The following is an 18,864-nucleotide window of genomic DNA, read 5'->3' on the forward strand; positions in this document are numbered from 1 at the left end:
TGTATGCACATACATATATACGCGCTTACTTATCATCTAAGCCTCCACAGTACGTTCGTTTGTACTATTTACATATTTTCTATTGCAAGTGAAATGCTAATGAGCAAACTTATCCATCTATTCCTTTTCGTTTTCTCTCTCTCTCTCTCTCTTTCTGGCATCTCTTTTTATATTCCATATTTAGATACGACAAACGGAGGAGCTACCGCCAATTGCACACGACAGCAATATAGATGTTGCCTATCAGGATTTTCGACGTTTGCCACAATCGGTGCATTCCATGCCAGGGGATAGACTCATCGCCGAATGCATTTATGACAGTTCGTCACGAAAGGCAATTACCCTGGGTAAGTGCTCGACGAGGGAGTAAATAAAACAGAATGAATCAAGCAGAATGAAAGAAAAAACAAAATTGCACAAAACAACAAAAAAAAAAAAAAGAAGAAAAATTTGAAAAAAAAAAAAAAACTGCAAATGGGTAAATAAAAAAAGAAAATCCAAGTATACCAAACGACTGAAGGTCTGGTAGGCGATGGCAACGGGTGAGCAACAATCGTCGTTATGACACATTTAAATCAGCCAAACGATATGCGACAGCAACACGGGAGCGAAAGAACGAATCAGCCAGCCAACCAACCAACCAAAGAACGAACGAGCGAACGAATCCTTTCTTCCATCCATCCATCCTTGCTCCAAGACAAAGGAGCAACTTGGTGGAAGGCAGTCAGTCAGACAGGCAGGCAAAATGGTAGGAGACGACTGACGACGTCATTGTAAAATACATAAACCAAGACATTGAAACATTTCACTTAGCACACGGGGATGGCAGGTGTTAAAGCAGGTTGAGGTTGTTGTTGATGTGGGCGTTGGCAGTTTCTGGGGCGGAGTGTCGCTGTGTCTGTGTGTGTTGCTGTGACAGCTGTTCCCTACGGTGGAAACAAACTGGACAAGGGCAACAGACCAGAGTTTGGCAAAATGTTATTAATGCAAAATTAGACGGGGGGAAAACCAAAACTGTGTTAACTGTTCAATTGAAAATGCATAATTATTATCGAGAAAAGATGAAAATTGTGTTTGATGACACAAAACGTGAAAGGATGTACCATTCCTTAGTTTAGTGTATCAAACGAAAGGCCATAACATTTCGTTACAATTTATTTGTATCGTTTTCTGTACATTGCATTTGAGTGAGTTAAGACGGCGATAAAAAAAGGAAAGAAAAAAGGGCACACCTAACGTAAATTTGACTTTCTTGCTTGCTTGCACAAATTCAAATACAATCTACACAATTCACTAACAACGCGAGGTATGTGGGAGTAGGTGAAGTGACACGACGAAAGACAACAACTCTCTATGGAGACAAACACAGACACACACACACACAAACACACAGGATTCGTAATAGACAAACGTAACGACATTGCACTAAAGACACCGAGAAAAGGATCCAAAGTATAAAAAAAAAAAAAAAAAAACAAAGCACAGGCAGTCAGCCGTGTCTATCGTACGTATGTACGTACGTTTGTCTAGGCGAAATACGAGTTGAGAGTACGTCGAAAATACTATCTACTACTTCTGTATGTCCTCCGTACTGTAAAGCTGCCTCAACGCAAATAAAGAAGCAATACTCATGGAGCTTGACAGCAAAATGACGATGCTTCTCTTCTCTTTTGAACGAGACTCAGCTCCAATGGAATATTATTATGATGGCGCCTTGCTGTTTTACTGCCAACTGCAACGGCCGCTTAATTTTCGTCTTTTGTTCATAGTCGGTTGGAGTTGGTTCGGTCCAAGGAGCAGGCAGGAAGGCAAACTGTGGAGAAGGGGGAGGAACTGGTACAGGGTGAGCTGCTACCTGGTCCAGCCAGGCAGGAAATTGTCATCAAGGCGCTAAAGAAATTTATATATACATATGAATTCTGGGTACGGGTGTGTGTGTGTGTGTGTGTGTGTATTTGTATGTTCTTTCATTCTGCTTTTATTCCTTCTGCATTTCTTATGCATTTCCTTATTTTCGCTGTTGTTTTTTCTTTTTGCATATTTTTTTTTCTGTTTTCATTTTCATTTTCATTTTGCATTGTTTTATTTTTCACAGGTGGCCTCACAATGAAGGAAGAAAGCTGCACAGTGCTGACACTTTACTATCCACGCCAAAAGAAACTGACAACATGTCACTCACTGCCGAGTCTGCCCACAGTGTTGCATTCACTTGGCATCGAACAACTTGCAACGTAAGTTACTTTTTTCTTACCCTTACAATCTACCCATCATCTTGCCCACATAGCTCCTTTTCTTCTGCTACCAATCGTAGCATTTTGCATTATAAAAATTGCATGGGGTTCCGTTCTTTTTTTTTTGTTCGTTCCGTTTTCCAAACAGCCATGAAAGCTTCTGTCTTGCACCCATCTACCACCCAACACTCCACCCTTCCCTCCCGCTCGGCAAACAGAACCAAAAAAAAAAAAAAAATGAAAAAAAAACCAGAAAATGGAGAAAAAAGATGAAAACGAGGCTAATGAAAATTGACGTATTCCATATTAAGAATATATAGCAATGAAATCATGGAGATTTCCAAACGAAATTCCATTTTATTTCATTCAGATGACAGCAGTGAACAGAGTGAATACAGTTTGTTTGATAATTGTATCGACGATTTGTGATCATTTATGGTGCCTTTCCATCTTTTGTTTGTCTATATATCGATCAGAATTCTTGGCATTTCCATCTTACTAACGATAATAAATCGCCTGATTACCCGAACTTAATTGTTAATTGAATTGAGCAACTTTTTAATAGAATTAGTTTGATTCATTGGTTAACTTGGCTTACCAGCATCGTGGCCTAATGTTTATCGATAACATTTACGCTTAATTACGCGATTATTTCATACATATTCCCAATATATATGTATAAGTATTTACAACATCTTTGAATAATTTACTTGCGTAATTCAATCTTTTCAAGCTTTCTATAATAGGTAGGTAGTAGTTGCCCTGTACTTGAAGCCCCCGCCTACTTTTCGTGTCTCGTTCATTTATTCATTTTGATTTCACCTTCTCTCCATCCAGAAATATCTGTTCTTACTCTCCATCTCTCTCTCTCACTTTTGCCCTCCCTGCCACTCAACGTTGCCGGCTTGTGTATAAGGAAATTTGGTTTATTTCTCTGTTGACTAAAGTAATTGGTGATTTAATGATGTTGTTGCATAACCAAATCACCTAACGAAGTCGCAGTGGCAGTGAATTGAAGAGACCAACCCAACCCATCCCAAGCCTGCTCAACCAAACCCCAAGCCCAAGCCCAATCCCAAACCAAACCAAAGCAATCCAACTCAAGCTAGCAACGACGAAGAGGTCGTCCTTCTTCGTCCTCCATTCATGGTTTCTCTTGTTCTCGTTGTTGTCGGGGTCTGGTCGGATCCTATTCTCAATTCTGAAGTATTTGCCCAACAAACAATTGGAAAATGAACTGCTGCAGCACACAGTGTGCTTGCTTTACTTGTTGGCCTTATGCCCTATGCTCTAATTGTGAATGTGGAAAAATAAATTACGAGAAGCACCCACCGTCTCTTTTCTCCTTTCATCTCACTATATAAACATACATATATATGTATATACAAAACCTAAACCACGACCTCTGCATCGCATCTGAGGAGCTTTTATTTAGAAAATATTGATTTCTATTAACGTCAAGTGCTAAATAAACAAGAGGAGAGCATCAGTCAGTCAGAGTCAAGCAGTCAGTCAGCCAGTCAGCCAGTCGGCTAGTTCATGGCCCGGGTTTCAGGATATTCAGGATGATCCCCTTGACTGTTGAATAGCTTTTGGAGGTATAATCACCTCGAGGGCATGAATATTGTATTAAAGCATTCACTGAAAATTAGACGAAATTAAACCAAATCTTGGGATTAATCACTCCCCATTGACATTAGAGAATGAACCAAAAAAAAAAAAGAGTGCTAAAACCCATTTGGCCTGGTCAAATCAAAGTCAAAATGAAAATCAAAGATAATTTTCTATGGAAATCCAAGTAAACGGCATAAATAGATTAAAGGAGAAAGACCGGGTACGGCAAACATGGACACGTAAATGAGTTACGTAAACGGTGAGGATAAACGGGGGCAACGGAGATGGGGAGGAGACAAACAAGGAAGTGAATGGAGTGACGGATGGTGTAATGGACTTGATGGACCACTGTGGGTATAAAAGAAGCAATGAATGAACGAATGAATGAAGGAAGGAAGCTAAAAAGTGTTAGTTGAGAATTTTTGCGGCTTGATTGGGTTGCGGCTAAAAGGATGATTGTATAATGGCAGATGAACTCGGGCTAAAAGGTTGTTAATCACCGTAAAGTCAAGTTTAAATTTGAAATCAGATAACCAATAAACGAAACATAAAACGAAGAATGAAAGTACGAAATATAAACGAGAATGAATTTCAATAGAATATATGAGTTATTTTTAGTTGATTTTGTTTTGATAGAAGAAAAATTAAATTATCTTTCTAGACTTTTAGCTTTTAGAAGATTCATTAGTCTTATGCAATAACTTTGAAATCTTTTAATATAACTTTAACCTTCTTGAACAAACTGATTGAATCTATAGTGATTTAGTAGAACTTCTTTAAAGTATAAATGGCCATTGGAAGACATTTCTTACCAATAATCAGGACTCATTGTGAGACTTTTGAAATCCAAAATGATTTGGAAACTAAAAACAGGCCATAGTTTTTGGCATATTTATTGAAAAATGTGATATAAATCATTTTGTTAGCTTCTTTCTGCATGCAAAATTCTTTCTTAATGCACAATTTCAATGCAGAAGACTTTTACATAAGTATGTATGTATATAAGTACCCACATATATATATATACATATATGTGGTAACCCCATCAACGACATTTTTGTTTGTTCCTCGTTTTCATTGTTTGTTGTATGTAGTTGTCGTAAGTGATTGTGTGAGGTCCTGGATATACATTGGCTTTTTGTCCTCACCATGTCCACTTCATGCACTGACACACACTTCTCCACTCGCACACACACCCACACACACACACACACACACACGCGCATACACACAACCGAAAATCGACATGAATTGATAAAGTCATTTGCAATTGTCTGTCGTTATGGGGCCGCCTCCAACAGCAACATCAACAGCAACAACAACAGCAACAACAACAACAACAATGGCCCCGAGTCGATTTTACTCGTTGTTCGCATTGTTCTTGTTGTCGTTGTTGCTTCACGCGCATTGTTGTTGTTTGCTTTTGGACAATGAACATTGCATGGTTGTTATTGTTGCTGTTGTTGTTGCTACTGCCGGTGGCTGGTCAGTTATTATGTCTACTGCAATTTTGTAGCGCTTAATGTCCGGGTCCCGGGTTCGGGTTCGAGGTTCGGGGTCTGCGCCTAGACATGGACATGGTTCCTGGACCTAGGACAGGGCCTGGGCCTGAGCCTGAAACCTGAAAGTGCGAATGCGATATGAGGATTAAAATTCATAATGAAAACCCCCAACGACAACAACTGCAACTGCAGTAGTAACTACAATAACAACAACAACAACAACAACTGTTGCCGTAGCAGCAGTAGTTGAATATTGCCACACCATATCATAGCCAAAGTAGGAGGTTGAGGTTGAAGCCAGCCAAATTGGGTAAGAGGCAACTATTCCTTCATACAAGCTGGATTTGCTTCTATTCAGTTGTGTCCTGTTCTGGTCTAGATTGCCTCCCCACAAAAGCCGCTTGTTGTGTGCTTCAGGTTTAATTAAACAATGACAAAAACTATAGGCCAAAAAAACAATGGCCAACAAAGTTGACAAAATTGTTAAATGGGGCTTTCATAGTGGGGAAGTGCACACTCTCTCTCTCACACAAAAACAAACAGACTAAATCGATTGATTTTGCTTAAAATCGAATTTTGATTATGGTTCTTCTCAGTTATGCAAAATTTACCCAACTCAACTGAAATGTTTTCCATTGCGGTTCAAATTTGAACCTTTCTTTGTAGCAAAAAGTATTTAGTATCAGAAATAGAACTGTGTTTAGCTTACTTCCAACAGAACTAAGTAAATAATTGTAAAGTTGTTGTTATTTGGTTTAAAAAATTTAACTTAGACTAAAGCATCTTTTGGAAAGCAATCACTTCTCAACTTTAAACCTCTTGATGTGGAGGCAAATGATATTATTAAGTGGCCAATACCAAAATAAGGCTGTCAATTAATTTCAAAAATACTTCCTTTACTCGATTTCAATGGTTGATAATACTTATTTGCGCAATGTTAAATACGAATGTTACATTCTTATCATGCTTTCCACAACATCGAATACATACATTTGTCAATGTAAATGTTTAATTTGACTCTTTGTGTTTCTCTGTCTCTGTCTCTGTCTGATTTGGCATCCCATCCCGATGAATGATAAGCTAATGATGCACACGTCAAAGCCTCGGAACCAAATTGAGGCTCAATTGGTCTGCAACTAATGTAATTATAAGCCACTTGCAAATGCCTGACCAAAAGGCCATGGCAACGAATCACCGTCGTCTCTACTCTCTCTTTCTATCTCTATCTGTCTCTCTCTCTCTCGCTCTCTTTGAACTCCTGATGGACTGTTGTTGTGACCTGTGATGCTTATTGTGGTTGAAATTCAATTTAATTTGATACGCACAGATTTTCTCGGCAAGTGTAGAGAGCAACAGCAGCATGGCTTCCAAAATTGTTTGCAGCTCAACAGTGGCTCAATTGACCAATACACATGCATTCATATACACACACACTAGCACACTAGCACACTCGCACACTTACACATGCAAGAGACAATAACGAGAATGTTGGAGTTATGGGTGGGAGGCGGGTGAGGAGAAGAATTATGGTGCCGCCCATCAGCAGCAAGCCAGAACAACGTTGTCGTCATCGTCATAGTCGACATCGTCGTCATCATGCAAAACTCATTGAAGTCGTTAGCGTTCATCGGAGGCCCAAGGATATAAAGCAACAGGGATACAAGAGGGGATACAGAGAGGAGAGTCAAGAGCAACAAACCGAGAGGGTATGACATGACTTCGATTCGGGAATCCCATTTACTACACTAGACGAAAAAAATTGATCGTTTCTTCAGCAATAAACTGCAAAATTGTAACGAATCAGAGTCTTTAAGGTCCTTTCTTATCTTTGGAGGAAATCAACACAAAGTAAAATGCTTCTGACTGACTCTTGGGGTTTCAGTTTTTAACCGATTTCCTACACATCTGTGTTTTCCAATTAGAATTAGTTTGCATAGAATGACAATAATTTTGTTCAGTGTACATCTCTGAAATTGTTGTCCGGTTGTGAGCTTCATTGATCATGCGCCCAACTCAAACCACATTCATTTAAACCAAAGGACACCAAATCCACTCCCCTTTTCCGGCCCATCCATCCATACATACACACATACAATCATACGTATGTAGATATATTTGGTTTATTTTTCACCCGTCTCTCCCATTATTGGCTTAATTTACATTTCACGTTCTTGTAGAGGGGAATCCAGTTAAAAAAATAAAAGACAAAGAAAAAAAATGTTTCATGATTATTTGCTTATATTTTTTGTTGTCTACGATATTTTCTTTCCTTCTCAATTTTTTGTTGTTTTTTTTTTTGGTTTTTTGCTGGAAAATAATGTGATAGTGGTTTTTACAATTTACGCACTTGCCATGGCCATGGCTGAAATTAATTTTAATTGTATGTACGATTTCTCTCGATCCTACCTCGGCCACCCGCCTCCGCCCCCTCCGCACAACGTCCAAATGGCAAACCATTTCTCTTCCTATCGTTCACTGAATGTTGGGGTCCAGCATTAAAATCAAAGTAATTATTCAACTTGTGTGCATTTCACTGTCTCCTTACTCCTTTCCCCCTCTTTCACTCTCTTTGGCTGTTTATTGGCATTTTCTGTTTGTTCTGCTACGCAAATTGGCTTCATTTTATAGTTGTTTTCTCTTCTCCTCTCTCTCTCTCTGTCTCTCTTTCATTCTGGCCTGCGTTGGTCACAGCTTTTGTTAATTGTTTAAGGCTCACTGATATAGATATCCCTTTTTTCCGTGCCGTGAGCCTTTTTTCGGGTAGGGGCCTCATTATAAGAATGAGATATCCTTGACTCGATATTGTTCATTACTTTATGACTTTTCCTTCTCCTGGCATTTTCTTCCCTCTGCTTCAATTTATTTCCCTTTCGTTTTCGTCGTGTCTTCCTTGCTTCTTGCACTCTGTCTTTTTCATTATATATTGACTGATGTTTAACGCAAGCATATCACATTGCTGCGGCCTTCTACTGAGGAGTTGCTGTCGATAGCAACTTCCATTTCCCATCTCCCATGCCTCTGCTTCATCTCCGTCTCCAGCCGCTGTGAATGCCTCACTGCACACATGGAATTTTTCACTCTTTGTTATCGATACAGTTTTGCAAGAAGGCCCAATTACGTTACCCAAAATGTTGATGGTTAAAAAGAAACGTTTTTTAAGGGCAACATGCTTTAAGGCTTCATTGTCGTTACAAGTTGTTGATTTTAAAAGCCTTTTTACAATCAAAATTTGTTTACAAAATAAAAGAAAGAGTCAGTCATTACACTTAAGTGGCAACTGACCGACATTTTTGTTTAATTTAGTGGTTCATACTTAAGTTAGTAGAACCTTATGAAAGTTTTGAAAAGTAAAATGGGAACTATCTTTATAATATAACTGAAGTATAAAGAGAAACCAAAACGACCTAAGACGATTCAACTTACTCACTTAATAAGGGACAATCAACTGCATACTTTTTGTAGCATACTTTTGAGCAATGTATGCAATTAATTGCTTTTACTTCTGCCATAGCAAAATAATCCCTTTCAATTGATAATTAAGTGTTAGTGGATCACATTTACTTCTACAAAGCGTAGCTAATTTACTTTTCTAGTTCCTAAAGTTTTGAGAGTTCTGTTTAGCTGCCACAATGATTTGAATGTAATTATTCGAGCTAGAGTATGTGTTTTGAATTTGAGTTGAGAAAACATTTTTCGCCCAATTGTTTCTTTAGTCTGCAGCTAATTTACAATTTTAATGTCTGTTTGTTTGTTTGTTTGTTTGCTGATTGCTGTTGCTGCAGCCATCATAGGAGCATATATTGATTTAAGGGATTTAATAACATTGTTTCGCCTATCATGTTTTGTCGATCATTGGAAATCTCCACTCACACACTCATGCACTCACTCACTCAGCAAGTGACCCCTTAGCAACCAGTTGCCATTCCAACTATTAGTGCTATTTTAGTTTTCATTTGTCATCAACATGGCCATTTGGCCGTTTTGGCCCGTTATGCCAATTGCAATTGCATTCGAGTACAAAATTGAATTTCGCTTCGACATATATAGAGAGATGGACAGAGAGAGAGAGAGAGAGTCAGAAATGGAGACGTAGAGAGTAAGGGAAAGCCATAAATGCAAACAGCACACACACACACACAGAGAGAGAGAGGAGTCCACACACTCACATACCAAAAGGCTACATAGGGTCCTAGAAAATGCGCCGTCGTCATAACGCTACATAAATAAACCCATTTCAAAGCGCATTGCAGTCGCATTCCCCATATTGGAACTGGAGTTGGAGTTGCAATTGGAGTAGGAAGAACCTTTTGGTATTGTAGCTACAGAGTTGAAGCCATTGAGTGTTGTGTGTAGTCTATGCCCTAAAGCAGGTTCCACTCGAAATGCATTTTGGGGTTTTGCATTGTGATGTGCTGCTGCTGTAGCTATTGGATTTTATAATCAACAATGCCAAACCAGAGTCACATAGTATGCGTGTCTTCCTCTCCCCCTCCCATTTCTCTCTCTTTTATAACCTCTGTAAAGCTTTTGTCCTGGCTGCTCCTGGTTCCGGGTTGCTGCCTCATAATTTTAATTATACTGAGTGCCAATGAAGTCAATGGCGATAAGACTAAAACGTTAGCGATTGATGACCCAGCGGGAGTTTGTGGCTAAAAGAGGAGTCTACTTCAAAGGGGAGAGAGTGTGGAGAGAGGAGTGTGATAGCTAGTAATATGTTTTTACATTACCAACATCTGTGTGAGTTTCCCACTGCATTTATATTTATTATATGTTTATGTGTGTGTGTGTGTGTGTGTGGAGGTTACGGTCATGCTTACCGGATATATTAGCAAACGCGAACGCCGTCGTTCTCTTTCGCTCAATAAACCACAAACACCAAAAGTGAAATGCAGGGTCTATCGACACTGTAAGAAAGGAAAAAACATCTCGAAAAACAATTGTTTACATTAACATGAAATAGGTTTTCTGATATGCTTCACACTGAACGGTCTACAATCGTTTTCGCTCAGTGTAGATATGCAATCGTCGAACAGATGGACAGATGGGTGAAATGCAATATATTATTTTATATTATTATTATTATGGACATTGGACATGGACCACACAGACAGGAACACGAAATGCGGGATTCATACAAGTGGCCAATGCCATAGTCAGAGAGAGAGGGAGACAGACAGACAGAGGGAAAGAGCACTCGAAATGAGAATGCAAGAGGGATGCCAGAGACGGGGGAGGGTTTTTGCAATCAATCCGCAGACATTAATATTTTTCGTGTTTTCAACCGCAAATTGTTGCGGCTGTTGCAGCATTCACCCCCATTACCCCCCACCCCGCAACGATCCCCTCAACCCCATCGAGACACACACACCACAGGAGACCTTTTCCACCTCCTCCTGGGCAACTTGGGCTTTGGACTATCAGATACAAAAAACCCCCATCGCCTCGTCCACTCGTCAGCCCCGTCAGCCCACTCTCAATGCGGATTGAGTGGAATCATAAATTAATTAAAAGAGATTTGTTTGCGGCTTCCAAAGGATTCTCCAGCCAGTAACAAAAACAACAACCACACGGTTGTTCCTTCAAACCAACCCGAACCACCTACAATTGAAAGAGAGAAGAGAGCACAAAGAAAATGTGCGTTTGTGTTGTTGTTGTTTTTTTTAGTGTTTGTGTTGTGTGTGGTTGTGTGTGTGTGTGTGTGTCTGTGTGTGTAGCTGTAGCTGTGTGTTCTAGGAAATTAAAGCAACATTTTTCGTAATGCCGGGCAAAGAACAAAATTAATTAGCCTAATTGTAAGGGCGGTGAACGATGTGCGGGGGGAGGGACTTAGGCAGCGAGCAGCAACGAGCAACAAAAGAAGCAGAGAGTGTTAAGCAGCAAAAAGTGATACAGAGTTAGAGCGAGAGAAGGTGGGAGAGTTAGGACTTGGAAGGGGATTGGAGTAGCAAGTGCACAAACGAAACGAAACGAAGCGAAATGAATGAATGGTAGAAAATGAATAACATGAATATATAAAGAATTTATATGGCGCGCGAGATTTGATAGTCAGGGGTGTAGAGATCCTAAAAAAAACCAGCCATATCTGCAACGGGGGAAAGGGGGTTTTCTTTGTATTAACTAACGACTTGAAGATGTAGAACTAACTTCCCTTGCCCTTGGGTCAAGATATTGGTAATTGCATTTTCTTCCTTTACCATCCTTTTGGAAAATTTAAACCAATTTTGAAACGTATTCGAAAACTGACTAAATTTGAGGTTTTCAAATTTAGATATTTCAAAATATGACAATGAATAGCCGCAATAAATCAAATGAATAGAAATCATAATTGCTGTTCCAATGAAAGCAAATTCCACCCCCTTTGCACATTTCCTTTTTTTCTTTAATTTGTGGGGTGATGATGAAAATTAAAATTCAACATCATGTGCGGCCTAATCATAGATACATATATATGTATATGTATGTGTATGAGGGTTGGCTGCTACAATTGACTAATCACCCGCAAACAAAAAGTTGCCAAAAACTGACTTTGGCTAAGCCATTTCATTAGTCATCTTCCCGTCTTGATCCGCCCATCCCCTAATAATTATTAGAAATCCTTAACCCCAGAAAGCACTAAATCTACGCCACTGATTGTTGCCGCCTGTATGTACTGTGCTCTGGTGCACTGAGGTTTTACACTTTTGGTCCATTTGTTGGATTTTTTCCTCTTCTTTCGGTCACCCTCGACACCCTTGACTGGCAGGACGCCGTTCTTTCTTTTTGGGTGCTTTTGTCTTTTGCCTTTTTCTCTGATGATGCTGCTGCTCATGCTGTGTTCTCTGCGCATTCGTGTGCGGTTTTTATTTCTTCTCGTCGTCTTTGCTCTGGCACACGAAAAATTGTAACAACGTATTTGACGCGTCACAAATGAAAATCTAAAAGATTAATTAGCTCAAGTTTTTGTGTCTCTGTGGCCCCGCGCACCCTTGGGCAGTTGTTCTTGGTTTTCGTTCGAAAGATCCCACCGAAAATCCTTGAGCAAAGCTTGACACAATCCATCCTTGCCATTCTCTCGCTTATCCTGCTTCCCGCCCATCCCTTCCCCCATCCCGCCTGCTTCATTTTGCCTGTCGTCTTTTGGCCTACGTTATTTTCTAAGGGCAAAAACTTGAAAATCTGCTGGCAAAGCGCCTTTTTGTCAAGGGCGGGTAATAAATTTTAAGTCCTAATCAAAGTTGACAATAATAATAAAGTTAATAATGTTATTTTACGTCTTCTTCTACTTCTTCTCCTTTTCGTTTCTTCTTTTTTTTTTTAGCGATTCAAATCCAGTGCTTATATCATCACCACCCGAATTGGCTGGCATGACATTGGAGGCACGCCTGATATCTTACGATTGGGAAAATCAATTTGGTGAATTTCAAGAGGCCACACGTAAAGGCAGCTTTAAGCCCATCTGTTGGGGGAGCCAAGAATCATGTGGTCCCGGTAAGTACAACAACAACCAAGAAGAAGAATGAAAGAATTGAAGCAAAGATTTCGATTTATGTGCAAAGATAATGTCTACAAAGTGAAAGAAGACAACGAAGATGGAGTACCCTCTTCTTGTTCAAGGACCATTAACTATTAAGTGAAGGGAACTAGTGTATCATAATCAAGGATCCCTCTAGACGACAAAAATAGATAGATAGCCCCCCATACCCCATACCCCATCCCATGCCCAAGTAAAGAAAGAAATATATTGAATAAATATATATAGCTTAATCAAGTTAACCATCCGCCGCTTCCCCCTTGCCTACCCTTTACCCATTTTACCCAATTACCCCAAGCATCTAAAGTCAAAGCAAAGAGGCTGTCTCTGACCCAGTGCTTTGTCACAGTTGAAATCGCATTAACCCTTTTTTTTTGTTTTGCCTGTGTTTTTTTTTTTTTTCGTTGTGTTGGCTTGGCTTGGCTGGTTTGGTCTATCTCAATCTCTTGCTGGCTCTAATCGTTGGAAACATTTCGTTGCCGGCTTGCCGTCTTGCCTGCTTTACATCCATCAGCTTAATCAGCTAAATTGCTAGACAATATCTGGGATAATTTTTCTTGCTGCCATTTGATGGTCCAACCCACACACACACACACAGACAGAGAGGGAGAGAGAGAGAGACCATCTACACCCACACTCAGACAAGTGCTCATTTATTCATCGTGGGGTTAAAACAGAAAAGACATTAGGACCCTACTCCTACTATTCTCTCGACTGGTTGTGGGCCTTCCTTCGTTTTTATCCTCTATCAAATGCGGGTTGGCTGACTGCAAAAGCGGCGGATAATGTCTACCGGAAACCGCACGTTATAAAGTGCAATCAATTGCATTGCGGCCATGGCCAATGTTCGCCTTCTAGAGAGGGGTGTGTGTGTGTGTGTGTGTAACTTGGGTCACATATATCAGACCAACACACGTACGACTTCGACAACGATCATTCTAATGGGTCACACACTAAACCAAGTCCAACCAACCAGACAACCAACCAAGCTCTGGTCCTAGCAATAGCACCAACAAGCTGCCTCTAATTCACATCACAAAATGGTTTGCATTAGAGATGGCAGCGTGAGAATTGTATTCAAAATAGCATAATAAAGCATATATGTAAACAGATCAACTTGATTAAAAGTGATTCCAAAAAAGACTCTTTGAAAAGAGTTTGCCCGGGGTTAAGCCCAATCAAAATCTATTGATTTCTATGCTTCTGACTTTTGTCCTTTTCACTGACCTTTGTCAGCAATTTCCATTGAAAAAGGACCAAAAATAAGAACTTGGCCCAAAATACTATCACGCCTGCATCTCTTTATCAATAAAACTATCGCAAGTGCTGGTAGGGAGAGAGGAGGAGGAGAATGGAACCTCAACAAGCTGCCTCTAATTCACGTCCAAGTGGTTGAGAGTAACCGCTGAATGAATGCTCCCATATGAGCATGATTCACTCGCCACTCCACTGGACTGTCTCTCTCTCTCTGTCTTTCTTTATCCATTTGCTTTTCTTAGTCTTCTGTTAGTCTTCTTAGCATTGGGTTTTAGCCTCTGCTCGCCTCGCTGCAACCATTTGGCACTGTGGAAATTGTAGGAAATTGCTTAAGTTGGAAATTGTTTCCATTTTTATGCCACTGACTTGGCTTTAGCTTTGGCTCTCGAGTAAAATTATCAACGCTTGAATTGTCATCGATTTTCCGTGCTATTGCGTTAAATGTTGTTGGCCATTTCATAGTTTTTTTCGTCTTCCCTTTTTTTTTCTGTGCTATCCCCTTTTTAGTCAATAACTCATTGGAGTCTGAAGCCTGCCTGGCAGGCATCTTCCACTTTCCTCTATGACAGGCCCATTGAGTTTATAAAGCTCCCAAGCGCTCCTCAAATTAGCAGAACGATGGCTAAAATAAAATAACTTTAGCACACAAAATAGTTTTCCCTTTTCCTATCTCTTCCTTTTTTTTTTCCTCTCGTTTTCTTAGGCAAAATGATGAGCCAACATTGCGTGGGCCAAAAAGAGAGCTAGAGAGAGGTGAATGGCAAGTCAATGAAGCGTAAAATATACAAGCAGTCAATGGGAGTGGAAAGGGGCTTTCGAGGGTCACAAAAGTTCAGAATACAAAAACGTGAAAGCACAAAAAGGTGACGAAAAAAAAAAAAAAAAAAATAATTGGAAAAGAGCAACGGAACACACACAAAAAAAAAAAAAACCAACCAACTCCAAACGGGGAGGTGGGAGTCAAAAAGAAGAAGAAATCCCTGATTAGTTTTCAAAAGGCTCGTTGAATTGGAAGGCCTAGTTTTGCCTGTGAATAAAAAAGATATCGAGATTCTGATAAAAATAGAAGCGAAAACATGAAATGATTTAATGGCACAAATTAAGGTGAACTTAGTTGACTATTAGAGCGATTAATTTTTGGCCAAAAGCTAAATCCAACTCATACAACGAAGAGCTCATTGGATTCTGCAGAATTTTCTGCAATTTTATAATCGCCTTTTTTCTATGTAATAATCTTAATTTAAATTAATGTGCCTAGTTTTGTTTGGTTGGTTGTTTTTTGTTGGATTTTCGAACCATAATTAGCATATTGTAAAATATTGTAGCATACTTTTTTTGGGCAGCCGCTTCACATATCAAAGTGCGCTTGGCAATATAATGAACACAAAACAGCAACAACAACAACAACAACGACAACGAAAAAAATTTCTAAAAACCTCGACCACCTAATTAGCATGTCAATCTCTGCGAACGACCACCAAAAAAAGCAAATATAAAAATAAAAAATTAAAAAAAAAAAAAAAATCAAAAAAACCAAAACGAAAATGAATGAGGCCAAACCCGCAGCACAGAGCAACAAACACACACAGACACACACACACAGACAGAGACAAATTAAAGGCAGGTATAGGATGTAAAATTGTAAAAGAGAAGAGAGGGCAGAGAGAGAGAGAGCAATTAAAGCCTTAAATTTATGCACAACCAAAACTAAAACATTTTATAATACTCAACCTCAACCAACAAGGGAAGACCAACAACAAGAACAACAAACATACATTCCTTTTCAATTAAAATGTCTGTCAGTGGCAAGGCACACAGACTCCAATGGGGCCATCCTTTCTCTTTCTTCCCCACCATTCGGTTCCCTTCCCAACCATTACTTTAGCCGTTCTTTTGGCTCAGTCCGGTTTTGGGCCGTCTGTCGCCTTTACCGACGAAAGACCACCTCAAAACACATACAAACACCTGCAAAATGTCTGTCAAGCATTTGGCGAAAACGATTCACAAAATGCCTTTTGAAAAATTCAACAGCTAAAACAAGAGCAACAACAACAGCACGAACAATAACAGTCAGCCAGCCGACCAACAGACTAACCAACACAGAGTTACCAACATCGTCATTGCGATTTGCATAATATTATTAGTAAACACTCGTTATGAAGTCGCTTTCACGCCCCCCTCCTGATAAATCCCCAGACCGCTCGCCATCCCCCGTGCCATACAAATGCAGACATTCGCTAGATTTAGATTTTTGGACTGGATAAATATGTATATATATACATCTACCTACCCATATATATATATATATGTATATTGACCGCAAACGCAAGTCACAGATTCGGCAAAGACTCGCCTGCTTTTCACCTTCCCTAGATCCATTGGCCAAGTATCCAAACTCCCTCGGCTCCGCACTCCCATGGTTTGGTTTGGAATCCCTCCTACTTTAGCCCCCATTCCATTGCCTATTTATAAACACAAATTTATTCAGCGTAATTAAAACACAAAATTTTGTCGAGCTTTTTGCGGGCGACTAAAATCCGCTGGGAGTACTCAGTGAGCTGGAGCTGGAGCTGGAGCTGGAGCCAGGAGGCGGAGGAGTTGAAGTAGAAGGAGCAGAAGCAGAAGCGAACCTGGTCTAGGTTTGTTCTCTCGCTCTTTCGGGCGGTTTGACCGCGAGAGAAGGACTTGGCTTGCATAAAGTGGAATCAGATTGTGGGAAGGTGGCGTTCAGTTCATTGTTTTGCTATTGTGCTAGAAATTTATTTTAGGTGTTGGTTTTTTTTTGGGCCCAGAGGGTATGGCCATTCAAATGAGAGAACTTGCCAAAACAAAAAGGAGCGAAATCTAAAATTTAGCAATGATTTTATCTACCATGGAAAGTTATGAAATTTTATTTTGTTTTTGACTTTTGTTGGTTGGCTTCGTCTAATCATTTTCCGTCTCCTCCGACGCGAACAAATTTACAATATTTCAATTACACTTGATTTGCATAGACAACGGGACAATACCTTTACGCGGCGCGGGGAAATTCCGGCAAAAGCAACAAGAAATATTGCTTGATAAGCCAGAGTCAAGAGTCAAGATAGTTGCTCAAGCAAAAATCATTTGGAAAACATTTCCATTTAATGAGAAGTGTATACAAATGTCTTTAATTCCTCCTTCATAATAATTGTCAGGATGATTGTTTACTTTGCCCAAATATCCCTATCCTACCCTACCCTACCCTACCCTACCCTACTCTACCATTCATTCCTTTTTCCTTGGTGGTCGCTTGCAATGTCAACGACATAAATAAGCTTTTCAATTTCCTACTTTTCTCTCGTTTTCTCTCGCTGTGACGAAAAAAAAAACCTAAACGCAAACAGTAAAGAAACGAAAAATGGAAACAGACAGAGAAAGAGAGAGAAACAAAATAGGAGGAATTTAATTAATGTTGTAATTTATTATATGCAGACACCACCCAACCACCCAACCACCCATCTGAACAAAAAATAGAAAGAAAAATAAAACCCACAACTAATGTTTATCATTTCCGTTTCGGTTTTCGTTTCTTCTCATTCACACAGGGATCCGAATTTCTTGAGGGCTATAGCATAAATGTAACCAAAACGTATAAGAAGCATAAACGCTGTAAGCCAAAACGCCTCTACGCCCCAATCACGGAACGCACCTCACCGGCATCGGATCTGAGCGAGCTGCCAGTCCTCCATGAGCTGGACAACAATAATATTATTGAGGGAGCGGCACGAAGCAGTCGAAGCTCGGCCACAGATGTCCATAGCAGCATTAGCAGAGGAAATTGTGGCGAGTTTATCAGCTGCATGCTCTGGCTGGGCGCCTCATCCTGGTGGCTGCTACTAATGCTAAGGACGTGAGGGAATCAAATCGTATGCAACTAAAGAGATGGAAGAGTACACAGAGTCACCACCGTCTAAACTAAACTATATAACAAAAACACAAACAAACAAAAAAATTATTCAAAAACAAAAACCACAAAAAAAAAAAAAAAAAAAACAGCAGAAAAGGGGAGAAGAAAGTAAAGGAGAGAAAGGAACACTCACTCACACACACACACACACAAATAACCACATGAAAAACTATGAAAAGCAAGTAAACGAAAAGTAAAAAAAAAAAAAAAAAAAAACGAATCACATACATAAATACTCAACTAATCTAAACTGTCTGTCCTCTTCTCCCAACCGTTTGGTTCCTTTTTAACGCTTTTTTCTCCTCAATCCCATATCCCCACACCCCCCACCACCGCCCACCATGACAACAACACTCTTTTCTCTCGCTCTAACTATAAATGACGTCTCTTAATCCTACTACAAATACGAAAAAACGAGAAAAAAAAAGCAACAAAAAACAGTAAAAAAGGAAATGAAAATGAAATATGAAAAAAGTACTATTAATTATTTATAATAAGCTAGCGTAAAAAAACAAAAACAAAACAGAAACTTAAACATATAACAAAAAAAAAAAAAAAAAGAGAAACTCCCCTGTCTGTTTATTTATGCTAAATCTTCCTCATTTTTGTTGTTTTGTTCTAGCATGTTTTTTTTTTTTTTTTTTATATACATATATATAGTAGTAAATTATTAAGGAAGTTTTTTTTTTTTGTAGTAGTTAAGCTGGAAAAAAAAATAAGGAGAAATTGAAATCATATAATATTAAAAATAATAATATAAAATAGAATAACGCATTGAAAGAAAGAATGAAAGAAAGAAAGCAAGAAAAAACAAAAACCGAA

The 18,864-nt window shown here is 39.4% G+C and overlaps 1 protein-coding gene across 1 annotated transcript in view; it reads left to right on the forward strand.

Moving 5' to 3' along the window:
* The window catches only part of olf413 (DBH like monooxygenase olf413), a 150,344-nt gene extending 131,736 nt beyond the window's left edge, over positions 1-18,608 (forward strand). The window contains 5 exon segments of the mRNA XM_068286832.1: positions 185-347; positions 2,096-2,231; positions 12,645-12,789; positions 12,791-12,814; positions 17,681-18,608. Of these exon segments, the coding sequence (XP_068142933.1) occupies positions 185-347; positions 2,096-2,231; positions 12,645-12,789; positions 12,791-12,814; positions 17,681-17,989 (777 nt within the window). The 3' untranslated portion in view covers positions 17,990-18,608.
* The last annotated feature ends 256 nt before the right edge of the window (positions 18,609-18,864 follow it).

The sequence above is a fragment of the Drosophila tropicalis genome, unplaced genomic scaffold (assembly GCF_018151085.1).
Source record: "Drosophila tropicalis isolate 14030-0801.00 unplaced genomic scaffold, ASM1815108v1 contig_463, whole genome shotgun sequence".
Taxonomy (NCBI): domain Eukaryota; kingdom Metazoa; phylum Arthropoda; class Insecta; order Diptera; family Drosophilidae; genus Drosophila; species Drosophila tropicalis.